This window comes from Anolis sagrei, chromosome 2 (assembly GCF_037176765.1).
Source record: "Anolis sagrei isolate rAnoSag1 chromosome 2, rAnoSag1.mat, whole genome shotgun sequence".
In the NCBI taxonomy this organism is placed as follows: domain Eukaryota; kingdom Metazoa; phylum Chordata; class Lepidosauria; order Squamata; family Dactyloidae; genus Anolis; species Anolis sagrei.
This window is the reverse complement of record NC_090022.1, coordinates 76397912-76420283: the sequence shown is the minus strand read 5'-3', so window position 1 is coordinate 76420283 and position 22372 is coordinate 76397912. Positions and strand designations below refer to the sequence as shown.

Below are 22372 nucleotides of genomic sequence, written 5' to 3'. Positions count from 1 at the left end.
TCTCAAACAAGCGCTGTGACCTTTGGAAATTCTGTTGAGCAGCACAATGTATACGAAAACTGAGTCTCCTATCAACCAGCTCATTATCTTGCACTCATTATTCTCTCCACCCGGGATTTCAGTCACTGAACTCGTTTCCCTAGAGAACAACTCTTCTGCACCATCTCAGCACCTCTCTGGAATGTGACCTTCACTAACTGCTGGAGACACAGACCAATCATTTTCAGGACTTAAAATCTCACGTTGGTTCGCAGGCCCAGAGTTCCCAGCCACAACCATGGGCTGAACTACAACATTCCAATTAGTTTGTTCAGACATGAGAGGTAAAGTATAGTCCCATAACATTAAGTGTATTCCTCCCCTGCCCTCAACTATACTCACTTCTTCTCCACAATTGTACTCCATTTCAGATTCTGTAGGAATGCATGTTTCAACATATTATGATCCTATCAGCAAAATATTTTCATATGTCTTGTTCCATTAACATCACTTCTGCTGCATCCTAAAGCTTAGCCACCATGCATATACGTTGGACAGCTCTTATCATCCTGAGGTTTGTTGTTGTTTATTCATTCAATTGCTTCCAACTCGTTGTGACCTCATGGACCAGCCCACGCCAGAGCTCCCTGTTGGCTGTCGCCACCCCCAGCTCCTTCAAGGTCAAGCCAGTCACTTCAAGGATACCATCCATCCATCTTGCCCTTGGTCGGCCCCTCTTCCTTTTTCCTTCCATTTCCCCCAGCATCATTATCTTCTCCAAGCTTTCCTGTCTTCTCATTATGTGGCCAAAATTCTTAATCTTTGCCTGAGGTAGCATAGACAATTTTCTCAGGGAAAAAGGCAATTGTCATTAGCAGGGCCGTAGCAAGAAAAAAAATTCGGGGAAGGTTGACAATTTTGGGGGGGGGGGTGAAAATTTCGGGGAGGGTTGAAAATTTTGTGGGTGGGTGGAGTTGAAACCTGCCTCATAGCTCACGCTGAAGCAAAGAGCACACCAGGGGGCAGAGCAACCTTCAATAGCCTGCAGCTCCACCCCTGTCAACCACCTCCACCAAGTCTGGCCCCCAACTTGGTTGCTTCACTACATAGGCTCTTGCTGCAAGTAATGACAGTGTGAATAAATTGTCAATATTTGCTTGAGATAGTGCTTACAGTTCTGGACGGACTCTTAATTTTTTGCATCTCATAGACTTAGGATGGGGATTTGGTTAACCAGTTAAAATTCATCAGTAAACCAGTTTTTTAAAAAAAAATCTGAAACATTTCGGGGAGGGTTTGAACCCCTAAAACCACCCCCTCGCTACAGGCCTGGTCATTAGCAATGTACAGAGGTTGTTGAGTTGATGAAGGCTGCTATATACCCTCAGTTGATGAATCCCATATATATAATTATATCCCTAAAATCTGCTTATTTCTATGAGGGTTGCACATTTCTTGTTCCTATTTTAAGCAGTATGTGTCTCCTCCATTTGTCAATATAGTCGTTGAGGTGAATGCATGCTTCCTGGGTAAGCCCATTATATGTTTGAATGGAGGAAGATGTCATGCTGTGAAGCAGAATATTCGCTGTACAGAGCAATAAAAGATTTAGCACAGTAAATCTGGCAGAGTGGTTGCATTCAGAACTTTTAAAAGGAAGGCATAAAAACACATTGTTAGGATATAGTTCTGTATGTATCAAAGGATAGTTGAAAGGCCAAATGGAGGTGGGGGAGAAAGGGGGTTTGTGGCTTGTGTTGTGGAAAAATGTGAACCACATAGGAAGGAAATAGGTAGTGAATTATTTGGAAATAGAAACTGGTTTTTTCCAATGTCGGTAAGGTAGAACTGTACCAGGTTAAGTAAAGGTAAAGGTTTTCCCTCTGACATTAAGTCCAGTCGTGTCTGACTCTGGGGGTTGGTGCTCATCTCCATTTCTAAGCCGAAGAGCCAGCATTGTCTGTAGACACCTCCGAGGTCATGTGGCCAGCATGACTGCATGGAGCACTGTTACAGTCCCAATTTTGCAGGAGCTATCTAAGGTGTTGAAACTTTTTGACTGAGAGAGTTTAGCACCTTGGATAACTCCTGTGAAATCCGGATTTAAGATGCAGAGGCTTTCACTGCCAGACAGACATTGGGCCGTCCAGCCTCTGCTAAACAAACTGGAGACAGGAAGAGCTGGTGGTGTTTGCTGATGAGTCAGTCAAGCAGAACAGGACATATCCTAAAGAATATTGCATATGTGGTGAGCCATGTAATTCAATGTATGATTGAAAGGAATCTAAAAAGAGATAGAATGGCTGAGGTATGGTTTCATGAGGCAAATTTAAAAAGTGAGAACAGTAGAGACCCATGCTGCCTTGAAAGGATTTCCAATTATATATAATGAGCAGTGGAGAGTGACAGGGCACCTGTCTGCAGAAAGAGAGAGGGATCTAACAGAATCTGCCTTGCTTCCCAGCAGAGATAACAAGACTGTTGGATGAATTCACATTACAGAGTCAAGGCATCACAGCCCAAATGTGACTGCCCTGAATGGGCTCAGAAAAGCCTAACTTCACAAAGAATTTAAAGTACTTTGTCCTAGTTCTTTCCAAGTCCTCCCACACATAGTATAAAGCTCCAGGCAAGAAGCAAAGCATGAAACACAGCTGCTGGTTTCATTTCTTCTGTTTGGAAGCCTTCCTATTCAGCTTTTGGTAAGTGATGTTGGAATCCTCTGCATGGCAATGACAGCACAAGGCCAAAGCTGTCAGACAAGTGTAGGAGTGTGTGTGTACATGTATGTATGCATGAATAAGAGAGAGGGAAATGCAATTAAAGAAGAGTTATTACTATTATTCTCATTTACAGCGCACACAGGGAGTTGGAAGGTAAGGAGTGTAGCCCTCTGGGCAGGGAGGTTCCATGAACCCACGGGCTTGGCAAGATGTAGGAATCTGGGTCATCAGCTCTCTGGGATATACAATCACCCCTCCACATTCACTGGACTTAGGGTCACAGGACTTTCATGAAAGTAAAGAACTGTGAATAAAATAATTTTTACCTGCGAAATCACCTCTCTTGGAATTTCAAGGTCTTCCAGCACAACTCTATGGTTAAGTTTTGCGGGAAGCCAAACACAGATTTGTATAGACTGGACTGTGGCACAATTAGTTAGTAGCCAGTGGCATTAAATCAACACTGACGGAGAGGTCATGAGTTCGAAGCCAGCCCAGGTCGAAGTAAGCTGTGGACCAGGGATCCTCAAACTAAGGCCTGGGGGCCGGATATGGCCCTCCAAGGTCATTTACCCAGCCCTCACTCAGGGTCAACCTACGTCTGAAACAACTTGAAAGCACACAACAACAACAATAATCCTATCTCATGAGCCAAAAGCAGGCCCACACTTCCCACTGAAATACTAATAAGTTTGTATTTGTTAAAATTGTTCTTAATTTTAATTATTGTGTTGTTTTAAAGTGTTTTTTGCATTACAAATAAGATATGTTCAGTGTGCATAGGAATTCATTCATGGTTTTTTTCAAATTATAATCCGGCCCTCCAACAGTTTGAGAGACTGTGACCTGGCCCTCTGTTTAAAAAGTTTGAGGACCCATGCTCTGGACCATTAATAGTCTAGCATGCTGTTGACCTATGCAGCCTGAAAGACAGTTGCATCTGTCAAATAGAAAATTTAGGTACTGCTTTATGCGGGGGGGGGGGGCTAATTTAACTAATTTACGACACCATAAAACCTTCCAGCAGTGTGCATAAGAATGAGGAAGTACTCCATCAAGATCTTGGTGTCACAAGTGGACGGTGAAGCAACAGCGTCTCCTGTGGCTGGAATCAAGCATACCCTCATGAAGCCGGAAAGCTGGAATGTTAAATTGCCTCTGTGTCTGTCTATATATGTTGTATATCTATGGCATTGAATATTTGCCAGCCTAAGGGCTGAGAGGGGCAGTATACAAATATAGTAAATAAATAAATAATGTGCATTGCAATATGCCCTGAGTCCCCTGCGGGGTGTGAAGGGCAGAACATAAATACTGTAAATAAGTAAATAAATCATAAATATTGGAGGATCTAGAGATTGCTAGAGGGCCATAGAGGTTTAACTGGAGGACCTAGAGATTTCCAGAGAGAACATTTTAAACCAAATCCATGAATAATCAAATCTGCTGAAGTCAAAATCACAAATGTGGAGGAACAACTGTATAATGAACCATCCCATCCTGTCTTCCAATGAAGCTGAGACAAGATTGTTGTAATGAGAGCCTTTGGATACATTCACTCTACCCTTGTCATGTGGAGACCCATTTATGTGCATGAAGGATGGAGAATGTCTTACTCTGACATGTCAACATCTGCTAAACTGTGCAAACACTCTGGAACAGTGTGTGAGGGAATATAAATAGCTTTGTGGATAGTGATTGCCATGGGAATCTTCCCCATTGGGACTGCCTTGACTATGACCACTTATCTTGACTGAATTTGGCTTGCTTGTCTCTGAAGGAGAGAAATGAGGATCCTGGGATCCATATCCACTTTATCTGCAGATGTCATTACGCCTTTTGGCAAAGTCTGGGTGTCTGGCTCATTTTCATACTGATGGCAATTATTTGACCCTGGATTGTGAAGATATTGACTTAATTACTCATTTAATCATCTGTAAGCCTGTGCTGTGCCCAGGGCCACTTTCATGCAGGGCAAGAGTGCAAGTGTTTGGAAGCAAACTCATTTTAAAAGGAGCTACTGGTCTTGCTGCCCAGGGCAATCCAGGAAATGAGTCCTCATTTGATGATGGTGGATATCAGCCCTCCCTCAGTGGCAATTTGAGTTTAGCTTCTGGTAAGCCCTTGAAGGACAGCGCCATAAAAAAGAGCTTTTGTGATAGTCAGCTACCCGCAGAGCTGGAGTTTCTAATCATTTGTCTGTTAATGCCATAATTTTATACTGCTTGGAATAGAACAGAACTAAAAGAGTATGAATTTAAAGGGAAAGCATATGCAGATGATTTGGTCTGTTTCTTAGGGGACACTTTAACAAGCACACATACTTTTTTAGAATTGTGTCAGAGCCCCTGGTGGCGTGGGGGGTTAAATCCTTATGCCAGGAGGGCTGAAGACTGACAGGTCACATGATCGAATCCGGGGAGAACGCGGATGAGCTCCCTCTGTCAGCTCCAGCTCCCCATATGGGAACATGAGAGAACATTACATCCCACAAGGATGGAAAATCATCAAGACATCCATGCATCCCCTGGGCAATGTCCTTGCAGACAGCCAATTCTCTCACACCCGAAGCAGTTTCTGAAGTTGTGCCTAACATGAAAAAAAGGCTCTAACATTAATAAGGACAAACCAGTATTTCTAACTAAGAACTTATCTAAAAGCAGTATTGTTAAATTGGAGAAAATAACTAATTGTAATATAGTGCCAAAAGTAAAATATCATAGACTATGGCTAAGTAACAAAAATAGTAAACTTTACCAAAATAACTATGACAAAAAGTGGAAGGAGATCAAAGGAAATCTTGAAAATTAGCAAAGACTTCAACTTACCTGGTTAGGGAGGATAGCAATGATCAAAATGGTGGTATTAACCAAAACGTTATTTTTGTTTCAAAATTTACCAGTTATTAAGGAAGTAAAGGTGTTTGGAAAATGGAAAAGAGATCTGGTCAAATTTATTTGAAAAGGTAAAAAGCCAGAATTGCCTACAGGAACCTTACTGATGGGAAAGACAGAGGGGTCCTGGCATTGCCAGATCTCAGAAACTACTATGAAACTGCAAATTTTAGCTGGCTAAAAGAATTGATTAAATTGGACAATAAGGAGTTGCCTAAGTTAGAGGGCCATAATTTAAGATAAGGATGGCATGCCTATCTAAGGGATGATAAGTACAGAGTAAATAAAGAATTTAATGGACATATAATAAGAGCTAGTCTTTTAGCAACATAGAAAAAGTACAAGAAGGGAACAAAGGGGGAAAAAAACCCATATGGCTGCACCCACTGGAAGCAGTCCAGAGACTGGCTACACACACTGAACTCTGGCACATACAAGGATTATTTGATCAAAGAGAAAGGGCAATGGACACTTAAAGGGAGAGAAAAATCTGGGTTAAAAGACTGGTCTGGCTTCTTCCAATTGCATGATAGATTTAGGAAGGACGCAAAAGTAGCATTTTCCTCTAAAGAAAATCGAAGTTAGAAAGTATCTTCGAGAAGGGCAACAAAGGACTAATCTCCAGACTCTACAAATACATTTTCAAATACAGCTTAGTAGACAACCAGATAAAAACCGTTATGATTACATGGGCCAAATATTTAGGTAGCAATATTGATTTGGAAGAATGGGAACATCTTTGGAAAAAGGGGTTTAAATTTTCAGTGCTTTATAGAAGGTACACAACTCCAGAGTTATTGGCTAAAATAGAGAAAACAGGACGAGGGGCTCGCTGGAGATGTAAGAAGGTGAAGGGATCATTTTTCCATATATGGTGGACCTGTAATATAGTTCAAGAATTCTGGAAAAAAGTGGGAAAAGTAACAACAAAAAAAGATTAACAAAAAGGTCAAGAAAAACCTGGAAATGTGCTTATTAGGAATATTTCGAAGGTTAGCGCAGAAGATGAAGAAATTTGTCAATATTGCTTCGTTGCTGTGAGACTAATAATAATCAAAACATGGAAGGGGGGAAAAGTTAACTCTTAAAGATTGGAGAGATAAATTAGTAGATTATATCCAAATGTCCAAACTGACAAATAGCAGCAGAGGAGGAAATAATGAATTCGTAAAAAAAGAAAAAGATGATTGGCACTTTGGTATCTGGAAAAGAAGACAAAAGTAGAGTTAAAGAGGGATTTGGTGAAAAAGACATATGGGTAGTTGTGGGTTAGTTATGTGATCCATATTGAAGGGTGTCAGAGATCATGGAGGTTGGGTTCACAGGTGTGGGGTTAGAGGGACAATAAATGTTAAGGTACAATAACTGTATAGTCAAATTTGATTTTTCACATGTTTAACGAGCGCTGACTGTATACCATTTTGTAAACTTCCTTGCTCTTTTGTATTTCTTTTTTCTTTTTTCCTTTCCTTTTGGTTTTTCTGTTGTCTGCTTTCTTTCTTGTGTACACTATAAAACATTTTTTTTTAAAAAAAAGGAATAGAGTATAACTATATTTCCTCTTCTGTGTCTCTTACCCTGGGCACTTGGTCTGCTCAGCACATGCTGCATAATTTGAGACCACATTTAGGAGGCAACATTTCTGAATATTGAAAAACTCCTCGCTGACTATGGAAAAAACCCAAGCATATCAGGGATCATCCTGAATATAGAACCATATCCCCAAATTCTGTTTGCTTGCTGTGCTATCAGGGTACATTTGTCTTACATTGCAGTCTGCACAAATTGTGTCACATGTAGCTAATAGGTGTACTATTGAATCTATGGCTTCTATACTTTGTGCTGTTTCAGGTATAAGCTAGGCCTGTAGTACGTGACACCAAATTGATCTGCTGTTGCTGAAAAATGAGATGCTTCGCTATCTTTCACAGGGAAAAATTCATTGCAGCTTCCCTCCTAGCAATGCTGCGTATCTGAAGCCTTCACACCTGCTCAGGAAATGCTGCAAGCTTGCCTTTCTTCCCACCCAACTATCCTTTCCTGTTTCCTCCTGCTCAGCTGTTTGCATTACTCTTTCTCCTCTCAACATCTGCTTCCATTTTAACTGCCTGGAACAATATGTACCGAAGTGAAATCCAAACTCATCAGGATGACTTAGTGCCTATATATGTTCAGTTCTTATCCAATCCCTCGCATCAAACAGTTAAAAGATATGTAAGTCTTGCCTTTGGCTAGAAGAATCGAGGCTTGTTACTCCTTTTTGGAGACTAGGGAAGCTGTGGCTAAATAGCATCACAACTCTGGATCCACGAATTCAACCATCCATGGCTTGGAAATACTTTTTTTTTAAATCCCGAAAGCAACCTTGATTTTGCCATTTTCTACAAGGCATCATTTTACTATGCCAGTGTATATAATAGGACTTGACCACCCACAGGTTTTGATATCTATGGGGGTCCTGGACCCAAGCCCCTGTGGATACGGAGGGCCCAATGTATATAATCTTGTTCCCCAAGATACAAAGACCTGGAAATCGTGTCTTTCCACGACTCATGCTGGAGATTTTACTATAGAAACCTACAGGAATTCATGTGATATAGGAATCATCTCATGTATTGTCGAAGGCTTTCATGGCTGGAATCACTAAGTTCTTGTGGGTTTTTTCGGGCTATAGGGCCATGTTCTAGAGGCATTTCTCCTGTCTCTCATCCCCACCAAATGTGCCTATGAGGTAGCCGGGATTGACAGCAGGCCTCCCCAGACGATCTATGGCCTCACTATCTCTGAGGATGCTTGCCATAGATGCAGGCGAAACGTCAGGAGAAATGCCTCTAGAACATGGCCCTATAGCCCGAAAAAACCCACAAGAACCTAATCATCTCATGATTCATGGGGAAAATGGAAGGAAAAAGGAAGAGGGGCTGACAAAGGGCAAGGTGGATGGATGGTGACCTTGAAGTGACTGGCTTGACTCTGAAGGAGCTGGGGGTGGTGACAGCCGACAGGGAGCTCTGGCGTGGGCTGGTCCATGAGGTCACGAAGTGTTGGGAGCGACTGAACAAATAAAGAACAACAACAGGAATCACTGGCTGACCCTACCCACATAAATATGTATCATGTTGATGAAGGCAGAGTGTGCTTTCTGCAAACCATAAATGTGACCCTCAGTTCCATTATAGCAGTGGTTCTCAACCCATGGGTCCCCAGTTGTTTTGGCCTACAACTCCCAGAAATCCCAGCCAGTTTACCAGCTGTTAGGGTTTCTGGGAGTTGAAGGCCAAAACATCTGGGGACCACAGGTTGAGAACCACTACACTATAGTATTAAATCCCTACCACCTTAGATGGGCCTGTGATGCAAGTAGATGATTGTATACATATCCATTGCACACATCAGTCCTGTTGTGTGACACAAGGATATTAATTGAGGGCAGTGAAGCAACAGTGATTGTTAGACTCTGTAGCAAGAATAAAGGGACTTCTTTCTTGCATAGTGAAAAATGCAGATGCATCATCACTATCAACCTCACATGGGCAGGGGCTCTTGTCATACCCAGTATGCTACAGTGTGCTTGACCTTTTAAGCTCACAAAACAAACTGTTAGATATAGATCAGTATGATGGGCCAAACACAATATAACACAATATGTGTAATGTCATATGAAGGTGTTCCCAGTTGTAAGAACTAATTAAAAGCATTATAATTTAAGTTACAAAATACAGTATAACAGGAAATGAATACATTAATAAAACTTCTTTATTAACCTGATTGACTGACATTGGACTTTTAGTATTACCTTAATCCCAGAACTATATTGTTAATTAAGAAATTAATTATATAAAAACTATGCTACAAAGCTAGCAGATTTCACTTGTGCTGTAAAGAGTTAGATAATTCTGTAAAGAATTAGATCAATCTTTCTGTGCTTTAGTTTGTGATAAAAGTATGACAGTTAATTCCAAGATGAAAAAAATTAAACCAACAAATAGTAAAGGCAACTTAGAAGTGTGGTGATCTTCTTTGTATTTAGGTGCTCTTTCCATACACCTGAAAATGCATATAGATGTCTTGTCTGTCACAGGAAACTTAATTTTGTTGTTGTATGCCTTCAAGTAGTTTCCAATGTAAGATGAATCTATCACAGAGTTTTTATTTCACACACACACACATATATGTGTGTGTGCGTGTGCGCATGTACAAATTCATAAACAACAATGAAACACATCTATATACATCTATATATACATGGATCAGTACAATGTTGCATGTATCTATCACAGGGTTTTTCTTGGTAAGATTTGTTCAGAAGAGATTTGCCTTTGGCCTCTTTTGAGGCTGATTGAGTGGGACTTGCCTAAGGTCATCCAGTGGGTTTCATGGCTGAGCAGGAATTCAGATCCTGGTTTCCAGAGTCGTAGTTCAACTCTCAAACCACTATATCACTATGGCTCTCACAACACTCTTATCCTGGGATTTTTGTTGGGATCCACAGGGGAATTGGTAAACGATAGAAAAGGAAAGATTGAAAACATGGTATTGTAAGAGAAACAGAAAGAAAGTGAGGAGTTTTAGGTGAGGTAGATGAGAATGACTTTGAAAATTCACACAGCTGGTTCTGCCCCAACAAATTAAAGATGGGGACAAGGGAAGGTGGAATTGAGTAAAATTCAGGCTGGCATTTTCTAACTTCATTCGGGTAAGTGTAGGCGTTTCATTTACATGGCAATTAAACATAAATGTAAGAGTTAAATTTCTTAACTTCAAATGTAAATAATTAAATTAGATTAAAGCTTTCCTACTGATGTTCCTCCCTTTGAACATGATAGTAACTCACAGCCTCTCGTGGCTTATCTGCCTTCCTGTATTCAGATTAACTCATGTTGCATGTATCTATTAAAATATTTATTTCCTAAAATATTTAGGTCATAGAATCATAAAGCTGGAAGAGAGCCCAAGGGCATTCTAATCCAACCTCATTCTGCCATGCAGGAACACACAATCAAAACATTCCCAACAGATGTCCATCTAGCCCCTGTTTTAAGACTTCCAGATAAGGAGACTCTACCAAATTCCCAGACAGCATATTCTATTGTTGAAGAGCTCTTCATGTCAGGAAGTTCTTCGTAATGTTTAGGCAGAATCTTTTCCTGCAGTTTGAATGTTTTTATCCATGTCCTAGTCTCTGGAACAGCAGAAAAACCCCTCCTCGGCATCTTTTCAATATTTAAATCATGGTTTTCAGCCTTTCTTTATCCAATCTAAACATACCCAGCTCCCTAGACCAGTGGTTCTCAAACTGCACTCCTCCAGATGTTTATATTTCAAAATATAGGAATAAATAAATAAATAAAATGTTTTAGACTTCAGATCCCACAATTCCTAACAACTGGTAATCTGACTGGGATTTCTGGGAGCTGAAGTCCAAAACACCTGGATGAGCACAGTTTGAGAAATACTGCCCTAGACAGTTCCCCATAGGACTTGCCTTTCAAACTTTTAATAATTTTGGTCACCCTTTGGTTGTCCTAGCTTATCAATATCATTCTTGAATTGTGGTGCCCAGATTTGGACACAGGATTCCAGGTGAGGTCTTACCAAAGCAGAATAGAGTGAAGCTAATAGCTCCCTTGATCTTGACACTATACTCCTAATGAAGGAGCCTAGAATTGCATTGGTTTTCTAGACTGCTGTTGACTCATGTTCAGCTTGTGTCTACTAAGACTCCAAGAACCCTTTTACATGTGCTGTTTTTAATTCAGGTGTCACCCATGCTATATCAGTGCATTTCATTTTTTCTGCTGAAATGTAGTACCTTACATTTCTTCCTGTTGGAATTCATTTTGGGTTGTAGTAGGTTTTTTGGGCTATATGGCCATGTTCTAGAAGCATTCTCACCTGCATCTATGGCAGGCCCCAGCTTCTGCCAACCCAGCAGTTCAAAAACATTCAAATGTGAGTAGATCAATAGGTACCCTACCGGCAGGAAGGTAACGGCGCTCCATGCAGTCAAGCTGGCCACATGACCTTGGAGGTGTCTACGGACAACACCGGCTCTTTGGGTAAGAAATGGAGATGAGCACCTCCCCCAGAGTAGGACACGATAAGACTTAACACCAGGGGAAAACCTTTACCTTTACCTAAGACAGCCAACTGCAATATTCACACTTGCCTCAAACAGACAAGAGTTCTTTCTCCCACCCTGGGCATTCCACAGATATATAAACCTCACTTGCCTATTTTCCAACAGACCTCATAACCTCTTGAGCATGCCTGCCATAGATGCAGGCGAGATGTCAGGAGAGAATGCTTCTGGAACAAGGCCATATAGCCCTAAAAACCTACAACAACCCAGTGATTCCTGCTATGAAAACCTTTGACAATACATGGAATTTATTTTGTTGGTTTTACCCAGCCCTCTAATCTGTTACGGTGATCTTGGATTCTGATTCTGTTCTCTGGGGCATTGGTTATCCATACCAATTTGGTGTGATCTGCACATTTAATATGCATACCTTCTATTCTCTCATCCAAGTAATTGGTCAGATATTGAATTTATATTCCACCTTTTATCACAAGATCCTAAGTGGGCACAGTGATAAAACCTTAAAACAATTAAGAACAACTTGAAAATTTTAAATGGAATAATGTAAACAATCATTAAATCACATTAAACAATTAAAACAGACTAGTTACGTATCCAGATACAAACTGATTGATATGAATCCATGTTTTAACTTGGTGCCATAGTGAAGTCAGCTTTAGTGTAAATTAAACCTCCTCCCAAGCTGTTCCACATCCTGGCACAGTCCTATCACCTCCAGGGCTGGGATACAGAGGAGGGCCCCTCCTTATGTATATTCATATAGGAATGACTCTGACCCCAGCAGGTCAGTTCAACTGGTGAAGTAATTGTCACCCACTCGGTGCTCCTGGGGAGAGTGGAGACTGCCACTGCAACTAATCCAGCCCAAAGAGCTGGTTTGACCCTACAGACGAGGAAAATACTTGCACTAGCCTTAATTAGAAAAGAACTGGAGGCTTCACAAGTAATGCCAGTCTTAGAGCGGTTCCTTGGACACTTGCCAGAAGTTAATGTTGGCCTCCCACCTTCTTGCCTGAGGAAAAGGGAGGAACTTGACGTGGGTGTTAGCCTGTCATGGGGAGAAAGGAGCAGCTTAGGCCTGTACAGGAAGCTGGGTTGGGTGGATCTGCTTGGCGTTTCTTCTTCCTGGTGAAACATCTTCACCACTTGAACTCTGGTCCGGCCAGGTGAGTGAAGCAAGAAGCTAAGAGAAACCACATGCAGGGTTTTGCAAATATTAGTGCTGCTTTGGGTAATTTTAGCTATCAAGGCAATGGAGGAAAACTTGGGTTGTTGTAGGTTTTTTGGGCTATATGGCCATGTTCTAGAAGCATTCTCTCCTGATGTTTTGCCTGCATCTATGGCAGGTATCCTCACAACCTATAAGGATGCCTGCCATGGATGCAGGTGAAACGTCAGGAGAGAATGCTTCTTGAACATGGCCATATAGCCCAAAAAACCTACAACAACCCAATGATTCTGGCCATGAAACCTTCAACAGTACAGAGGAAAGCTTGTTTTCTAGCATGGGTATTCTAGAAAGTAAGCAAATATCCTTTCAGTGCCAGAAATAATTCAGGAAGGATTTTACCTAATCCCTGCCCCCTTTCTGTTCTGGGACAGGTGGGAGTAAACCTATCAATAACTTTTGTATGCATGTGACTTTTTTTTTTGGCAGCGCTGGAATTCTGCTTGTCTTTGAATCTCCATGGCAACAACCCAGGCCTCTCATATGACCTGTGACCTCAGCCATTGTCTCTTTGATCCTTACTCTCTGAATTCGGAGCCCAACACAGATTGCAACATGGGCAGCGTGGGGAGCCTTGTCGAAAAGCAGGATTTCTCGACATCTGCACCCGGAGGTCTGCGCGGGATGCGTCAGCCTGATGGGTTGCTTCGTAAAGGAATGTCCCAAAGGGAAGTCTTTGGCTACTTGCACGGGGGCAAAAGGGATGCTCGGTCGGAAAAGAAGCACCAGTCATCAGGCGGTGGCTTTAAACGGGACTATGAGAGCGACCGGGAGAACCAGTCCCCAGAGCGGTACTTCCGAGACAATCAACGGGGGCAAGATTTTTCCAAGAGTTCCTTGCCAGAACGTGGACGCTTTGACAAGGTGAGGAGGTGTGGCAGCACTGAGAAGAAGCGGGTTCCTTGGCTGAAAGTAGTCAGAAGAAGACTGGGAGATTAGGCTTCTTGGTATCAGGTCAATGCATTTCCCCCCATTACCATTTCCCACCAGTCATCATTTAATTTGTAATCCATGGGCTACATCCACCTATTTGTCTGGAGAGGAAACTAATGGGGAAAATTGTTTTGCTAAATATGGGTAATTTAACTCAAAGGTGTGGAATTCACCTTTAAACCAAAACTCACATTCCCTACAAACCTTGTTTATTTGTTTGAAAAGGATGAAATATACTTTTTATCAATAACATTGAAGTGACTATATATTGTCGAAGGCTTTCATGGCCGGAATCACTGGGTTGTTGTAGGTTTTTTCGGGCTATATGGCCATGTTCTAGAGGCATTCTCTCCTGACATTTCGCCTGCATCTGTGGCAAGCATCCTCAGAGGTAGTGAGGCCTTTGGAACTAGGAAAATGGATTTATATATCTGTGGAATGACCAGGGTATATACAGATATATAAACCCATTTTCCTAGTTCCAACAGACCTCACTTACCTCTGAGGATGCTTGCCATAGATGCAGGCGAAACGTTAGGAGATAATGCCTCTAGAACATGGCCATATAACACAAAAAATCCTACAACAACTCATTGAAGTGACTGATTTGATCTTGATGAGAGAGAATGGTGCACCTGGGGTGAGGTGGGTTTTAGGGTGGAAAACGGCCTTCCCCTGCACATGGATTTATGATGCATTCTCACATTGGCCTATAACTTTAGAGACAATCCAGCATTTTGGAATGCGAACGTGTTTCTGTGCATTGTGGCATCCTGGAAGTATGTTAGAAAAAGGCAATAGGAGGATGTAGTGGCCACAGCGAGAACCTGTGAACAGAAGGCAATTCTCCATTGGCCTACAATGGATGGAACAACTGGATCAGTTCCTAGTGTCTGAGAGTAGGGATCATTGGGCCATGCCCAAGCTTACGGCCTGTTTCACATATAATCACAATACTAGCTAGTTCAGATAGGGTACCTAACATGCGGCTTCTGGCCTAGGAAATGCTCCTTGGGTCATCAGCTACATGTGTGAATCACCACTTCCAGCCTGCTGCCACTCAGTCCTCTCTAGTGTTTAAGGGAGAGAGACTCTTACCTCACCACAGAGAATCCTAGAATATTTCTCCGTGACAGTATTGAAAAGTCTGATGCGGGTGGGTTGGCTAGTGCACAGAACTTTCAAGTGTTGTCAGCATAAGTGACTTCTACTATTTCTTGAGGACTTGCCTGAATTAGACTACAGTCCAAGTCAAACACAATTGTCGAATGCTACTGAGATGAAGAGCTGTTCTTCTGTCTTTCCAACACTGGAAGAGTTAAAAAATTAAGGGCCTTTTTGCTAATACAGAGGGCTTTGAGATGATTTGGTCCTCAGTGGTGGGAGGGCTGAAGGGCCACTATTTAGCTCAGAAGCATTCATGTCAATCTAGACAAACAAGAAGCAATGCAATCTGGGCCATCTTCAGCATCTAACTGACTGCTTTAGATCTGAAAGGTACCCCTCTCAATATGTATAATGTCTGATGATCTGGAATATTGTTCCATGACAGGAGAGATGCTTTCTAAGAATTTTAGCTTAGGTCTAGGTTCTTTGAAGGCAACTAATTTTCAAAGAATATTTTGCCCTGACTTCATCAGCAGCTTGACCAGAAAGTGTCCAGTTTTCCTGATCAGGACATGTCCTGTTTCCCAGACACTTCGGGTCCCATTTCAGGAAAAAGGCTGCATATAAAATAAAACAGAATGTGGCTGTTTTTTTTTTTTAAGAAACACTTTCTCTTGAAGGGTCTATGTCATTTCAGCAGTTAGGAGTGTGATGGAAGCAGAGGAGTGAGTAGTGGGATAATTCATTGTATGAGAGTCCTCCTATCCAAGGTATAGCAAGAACATGCTGACCATTCATGTTCTGCTTCACCATGTCAGCTAGCATTATTACTTGATATAATTGCTAATGGAGGTTATGTTCCTTCTAGTGTCGGATCAGGCCCTCGGCTTTCAAGGTAGTGTCTGGGAAGAGCATGCTATCCATGCAGGGACTGTCATCAGCCAAAGGGCAGAAGCTCTCAAAGAGCAATGGAAGTCTCCACACCATCTTGACACAGAGCAGCACCGGCAGCTCCTCGCAGTGTGGTCCTCTGCGCAACCACCTGCTGCATACCATCAGCCTGGACGAGGGCACCAACTCCATCCAAAGCTTTCCTACTTACAACCCCCGCTTCAAACCTGCTCCAAACCAGCTCAGTGCTTCTATAGGTCACATCAATCACATTGGTGGTTCATTAGACAGGGCCTCTCGGAGTCCACGGGATCCCTTAGCTGTAGAGAAAGCACCACTCTCTTGCAAGAGCCTGAGCCGGTTGCAGAGCTCTGGGGAGCCACCCCCACCGTATGAGCCCACTTACTCCTTGGAAGGGGTGGTAAAGCAACTTGAGGACCGGCTGAGTGAGAAGGGCATGGAGCTCCGCCAGCTTAAGAGGAACCTGAGTGAGAATGATGACCCCTTCACACAGGTGGGTGGATTTTCTCTATGAGGTATATTATTTGGTCCCGTGGCTATAGCAAACTGCTCTCTGTTTTCCCATTTTGACTTCTGTTTTCTCTTGAAATTCTTTTTGACTCTTCTCTCCCCCATGTTGTTCTCTGTAACGTCACGCTTCTCCAGGCTTGCTAATAGCCACTTTCCTGAATGCCTACGGCAAATAAGAATTGGTCACACACCTCCAAGCAGTGAAGGTTTTATACAGGATAAAGCGTGGGTTGCCTTGTTCCATGCTTTCCTTCATGGTTTAAATAAGGCACAAATTATTAAAATTGATATATTTGGGTAGATATGCTGGTAACCCTTCACTGCTACTTTGTGAAGCTCTCATGTCTGCTTTCCAAACATGTATTTACTCCTGCCACTGATCTCTCCTCAATGCAACATCCTATGTCCTTATACATTCCACGTTAAATATCTAATTCATAATAGACAAAGGAAAGAATTTATGTAGGAGCTGGTGTGTCACACCCCTGAGTTTCATTGTGGTAGTTAATGTGTCATCGGGAGGCAGATGTATAAGAGGTGATGTATAGGAGGGGTGGTACTTTTCTTACTGAAATCAGCTATTTTGAAAGTTGTGATGCTGAAAGACTCCCTCTGGAGAATTGACTGTGTGCAGAAAACAGTTTGGACGTAACAAGTAATAACATCACATGTAATATCTTGTTTGTAAAGGGGGGTAACAGGGGCAATGCTGCAGCCTTTGGGGGACATTTTAACATTAACATTGAGCCATGGTTGTGATGTAATAATAAATATTTGTTGGGGGGGGGCATCCTGTTATGTATACATAAACATACACACATATATTGGCTGTTGCAGAGGTTAGGATTCTACTACATGATCTCACCTATTCTCATAAGCAGCCACCTTAAACCTGGTTATCCCTAGTTGGTGGAGACTAAAGGGAGCAGCAGACAAGTATCCAGTTTTTCTTCTGTAGCTGGATATAGAGCATCTTCAGGGACTTTCAAAGGACCTTTGAGGTCCCTGCAATGCCTGGCGTTTCGCATTCAGTAATAGGAAAACAGCTGGATGCTTGTCTACTGTTGCTGCTTTCCATCAACCAGGAAATGACTGGGTTTGAGTTGCAAAATGTGAGTTTAAAAGGACTGGAGAGGTCCTTTCCAGTATATAGCTATGTCTCATATCTATGCCTATCAGTTCAAGATTGCAGCAGCTATTTTAAAGAGGCATTTGGAGGATATTTGGTGCTGTTCAGAGAGGGACTGAGTTTCATGGTTTGGGGGAGAAATCTCTCTCAGAGAAAGCTTGTTGATTTGCCAGTTGACTCTTGCCTCTCATTTCTAGGACTGGAAGGAGCCCCCTCCATAATCCTTTCCTTTCTTGACAGATGTTTGAGGACAAACAGCGTTTGTGGATGGATGAGCTGGAGGACCTGAAGCAGATGTACCTGGCCAAACTGCAGCAGGTCATGCAACAGGCTCAACGCAGCCAGCGGGCTCTTCAGCTACAGCTCTACAAAGCACATCAGGAGAAGAAGCGGCTGCAAGAGGAGCTGGATCTTCTTCAGAGCCAGTGTGAGGAGCTGAGGCTACAGCAGAAGCAGGCAGAACGCCTGAGTCCCAAGTTGGAGGAGACCAAATGGGAGGTGAGTGGAGAAAGCATATGTAGTGCCCTATTGCATCCTTTCACTGATGGTGGATCGTGGTTGCATCTAACTTCACACAAGGTTCTACTGCTCTATATGCTATCTTGTCAGAATGCAGGCTGCCAAGCACACTGAAATGTCTGATGTTGATTATGATGGTGGTGGTAATGATAACAACTACTATTACTACTACTACTTTATTCTTGTACCCCACCTCCATCTCCCCAAAGGGACTTGGGGCGGCTTACATATGACACAAAATGCCTAAAACAGAGCTTAAAATAAACACACAGTACAATACAATAAAGTAAAACATATAGCATATAAAACAACAATTTAAAACTCAGAACAACTCCCAATAACCTATGTTGACAACTATCATAAGATATGGTCAAACTGTAAAAAAAAAAAAAGACAAGGGAATGGGATAATGCAAATTGTAGCTAAGGAACAAGGGCATGGAATGAAAATGCAGTGCTGTGGCATTGATTTTGGACCATTGGGGCTAGACTTTGTGATATGTTTGTGGACTCGATAAAACCCTCAAAATGTAACCAGCAGCCTTACTACTGCTACTGACTATGGCTGGACACAGAGGATCTTTTTAGACTAAAAGCCAAATTTAATTTCAGAAACATTCATGGCAGGCTGCATTCCAGTGGCAGATGGGGCCAAGGACAAAAGGGTAGAACCAAAAATAGAAGTGTATTATAGCTTAAAGCTGTCACCTGCCAGCAACTGAGCCTTGGGAGAAGCATTTCAACCTTTTAGAATAGGGAAAACAGTGGGGAAAGCAGTACACATTCTGACAAACCACCAAACAGTACTATTGTGGATAAGGTGGTATGACCATTGGAAGACATCCAGGATGGATTTGGCTACAGGGCTTAAGGTTGCCCACTCTGGATTATGACTTGCCCATCTTGTGGATCCAGTTCCCTATTGTAAATCTTTTGCAGTATGTTCACAATTCAATTTCTAGTCACCTCCCATTCCCCCTGGCGTTGTTGTGGGAATATTGTAACTTTTTCTGCTGACTGACTGACTGCTGCTGCTGTATTGCACTTGCCCCAGTGGCTCACTATTTCTGTGTGTCACGTCTGATCTTTGCCCTTATCCTAATATGTTGTTTTGACAGGTCTGTCAGAAGACTGCAGAGATTTCATTGCTTAAGCAGCAGTTCCGAGATGCTCAGGAGGAAATGGCCCAGAAGCTGAGTGAAATTTTCAGTTTGAAAACACAGTTGCGAGAAGCCCGAACAGAATTGCACGCCAAGGACTCACAACTGGCACAACTGGGGGACTCTCTCCAACCTGTCCCAGAGCATGGCTCCCCTCTTCCACCCAGGGACTCCCCTATGCAGCCATGCCAGGACTTCTTGGGTTGTGAAACAGATGACTCTAAATGTCGGGAAAAGCAGGGGGAGAATGCAGAGGGCACTGAGTGGCTATGGGCAGAACTGCTACGGGAGAGGCGCCAGGCCCAGCTACAAGTGGCAGACTTTGAGCAAGAGCGAAAAACCTGGCGTGAGGAGAAAGAGAAAGTTCTGCGCTATCAGCGAGAGATTCAGGCCAGCTATATGGAGATGTACCACCGGAATCAGGCTCTGGAAAGGCAGCTGAGTGAATACCGGCAATATCAGGCTGAGCCCAGAGGCATCAACTCAGAATCACCTTGGATTGAGAGAGTTGAGTCCTCAAAGATCTGAAGACTATGTGAGAGAGAGGCCCTGCATTCTGGGTGGCAAAGGCAATATGCTGCAACATGGACCACAGGATTTGATAGAGAAAACAGTAAAGAGGCTTGCTAGTCTGGTTCAGAAGCCTCCTCCTGTAATAATGTATAGGAGAGTGTGGACTGTAGTCATTGATGGAATGGAGTCCTAGCATTACATCTGGTATAGCCGGTCTGAGTCTCTCTATGAAGGTAGAGAGGATCGAGATATAAAAGTTTTTTTTTTAAAAAAAATTATTTTCTATTTGTCCAGATGGACTGTTGTTGGCCTGTCACAGGTGTCCTGGAGGGCAGGATGCTTTCTTGTCATGTCCTGTTTTGTGTCCACATTGGCTCTGCCTATCGAGATAAAAGGCTTATTATTGGGGAATGTGAATTACCATGACTGGGAGCTACTACTACTCCTGATAAGATCTGACAGAGAAAACTAATAAGAGTATTGTACTGACAATTACTGGGTTCTTGTTGGTTTTGTCTCTTTAATTTTGTTGTGCAGGAAAGAGAAGGTTGACGGCAAACCAACTGAAATCTGTCCTGAAGGATTTGTTTTTCATTCATCTGGCTTGTTTTCAAGGTGTGCAAAGTTTTGAAACTCGAACATGGTTGTGTATGCTGTACATTGTGACTGATAGAGAGCCTTCTGTGTTTGGCTCCAGAAAGCACAAGAAAATGAAGCATCAACATCAGCCTCACTGGCTTCTGAAACAATAAACAAACGAACAAACAAACTTGAAAGCCAAGCCAGCACAGCCACTCAAAAGGCTGTGAAAATGTTACCTGAGCTGAGTCTTGCCTCTGTGGGCACTACTTTTTCCTGCACTCTGTTGCTGCTTGGTGCCGAAGTTCTGGATTTGAAGGTTGTGCCAGAGTGGAGAGCACTACAGTGGAAGCTCTACCTGGCAATAGCTAGAATAAAGTATCTGCCTGACATTTTTGGCTCCAAGGCTGTTGCTTTTTCTTCCAATTGTAAACCATAACATCTAGGTTATAATGGTCATTACCAACAGATAGCACTTAATCTAAAATCAGTAGTTAGTGGTTGGCCAGAAACCAATATTACAAGTATTGATACTGTACACATTTCAAAATGTGAGGGAAGTTGGGCACCCTCTTCTTTTCTCTCTCTGAAGAAGTGGCCAGCTCATTCTTCCCTTTTTTGAGAAAGTGTGGAGAATGGTGATGACAATGGAAAATCTACTGAATCCAGTCATGGGAAGGAAGGACAAAACTGTACCAGGAATGCTTTTTGTGATGGCAAAATGATGGATTGACATGTCTGCCATCCTGTCAAGTCCCTTCCTGCTTCAGAACAGAGTTTACTCTCCCCTGTCAACAAGGGAAGCATGAGATTAAGCTTTCAACGTGTTTCTATGCAGAGTAGGCATGCCCAAACCAACTGACTTCAGTTATAAATTACATAGATACATTGTACAGTATAAACTGAAAATGTTAAATGTGAAGACATGGTGCTTTTTTAAAGAGTACGGCGCTACTTTGTTGTTGGAAGTCTTCTGACTCACTTCATAAGACAAATGTTCCTCCAGTAACTAAGTGAGGCAAGAGTACTGTCTTGCTACATTCCCAATGCATTCTCAAACTATATTGCTCTTGACATGCCACTGCCCAATATAGCACACTAATCCTGAAGCCTGTACTCAAAACGTGGGATGAAACTGTGGGTGTCAGGTACATGTGGATCTCTAGATGTCAAAGACACACAAAATATTTCATTCTGTTTGTGTTACTTGTTCTATTCCATAGCAATAAAAACTTTATAAAACTCAGGGCGATTTACAGACTCAAAACAAAAGGCAAACATTAAATGCCTCAAATTAATACAAACACATCAAAATAATACAAGATAATGCACAGAAATAAGTCAACTTACAACAAAGAATTAAGCAACAAGATGAGAATAATAAAAAAACCATCTGATAAGACATAGTAAACTAAAACGTGAGTAAAACATTACAACGTATACCCTAAAAACAATTATGATACAATTACTTTAAAATGGCTACTTTAAGATGTATTGTAGAAGCCATTAAATACAAGTGGGTTAGCCAGAGTACCTATGGGTTAAAATGTTCTACTTCTCTCCATACGCTAAAGTGCGTGAGTTTTCAGTAGTTTCTAAAACGAGAGGATGGGGCTGTTTTTATTTCTTTAGAGAGGGAGTTCCAGGGACGGGGAATGATCACGGAGAAGCCCCCCTCTCTCGTTCCCACCAACTGAGCTTGCTGCCATTTGTAAGATGTTTGAAGATTAACTGAGCATTCACTCTTCAAAAGATTACATGCTACAATAGTAGAAAGGGTAGAGTTGCAGGCTGGTAGCCAAGTCTAGTGTTTGATCCCAGGAATAAGGACAACACAGAGTGTGGAATAAAATAATGTTATACAATACACAACAATTTTTCCTGCCGTTTTCTCAAGCACCCAACCATTCATTAAAAGGGTAATTGTGAAAAGCAGAAAAAGTTTCATGACTGTTCCACCACTCTGGAAAACCAATACCACATTATTGGATACCTATGATATACTTACGTACAAACCATTGACTTGAGTTAGGAAATGGTGAAAAGGAACTTGTAAAACACTGTGAAGTATGTGAGAACACTCA

The 22372-nt window shown here is 42.1% G+C and overlaps 1 protein-coding gene across 2 annotated transcripts in view; it reads left to right on the top strand.

The window, feature by feature from the left end:
• Positions 1 to 20680, top strand: part of N4BP3 (NEDD4 binding protein 3) — a 32999-nt gene extending 12319 nt beyond the window's left edge. The window contains exons 1-5 of one of the 2 annotated variants that reach the window (XM_060765674.2): positions 12442 to 12865; positions 13357 to 13791; positions 15836 to 16372; positions 17759 to 18016; positions 19155 to 20680. In XM_060765674.2, coding sequence (XP_060621657.2) covers positions 13387 to 13791; positions 15836 to 16372; positions 17759 to 18016; positions 19155 to 19724 — 1770 coding nt within the window. In that variant the 5' untranslated portion in view covers positions 12442 to 12865; positions 13357 to 13386 and the 3' untranslated portion in view covers positions 19725 to 20680. Of the gene's footprint in view, positions 1 to 12441; positions 12866 to 13356; positions 13792 to 15835; positions 16373 to 17758; positions 18017 to 19154 lie in introns of those variants that run through there. The other variant, XM_060765673.2, reaches the window with a different exon arrangement.
• The last annotated feature ends 1692 nt before the right edge of the window (positions 20681 to 22372 follow it).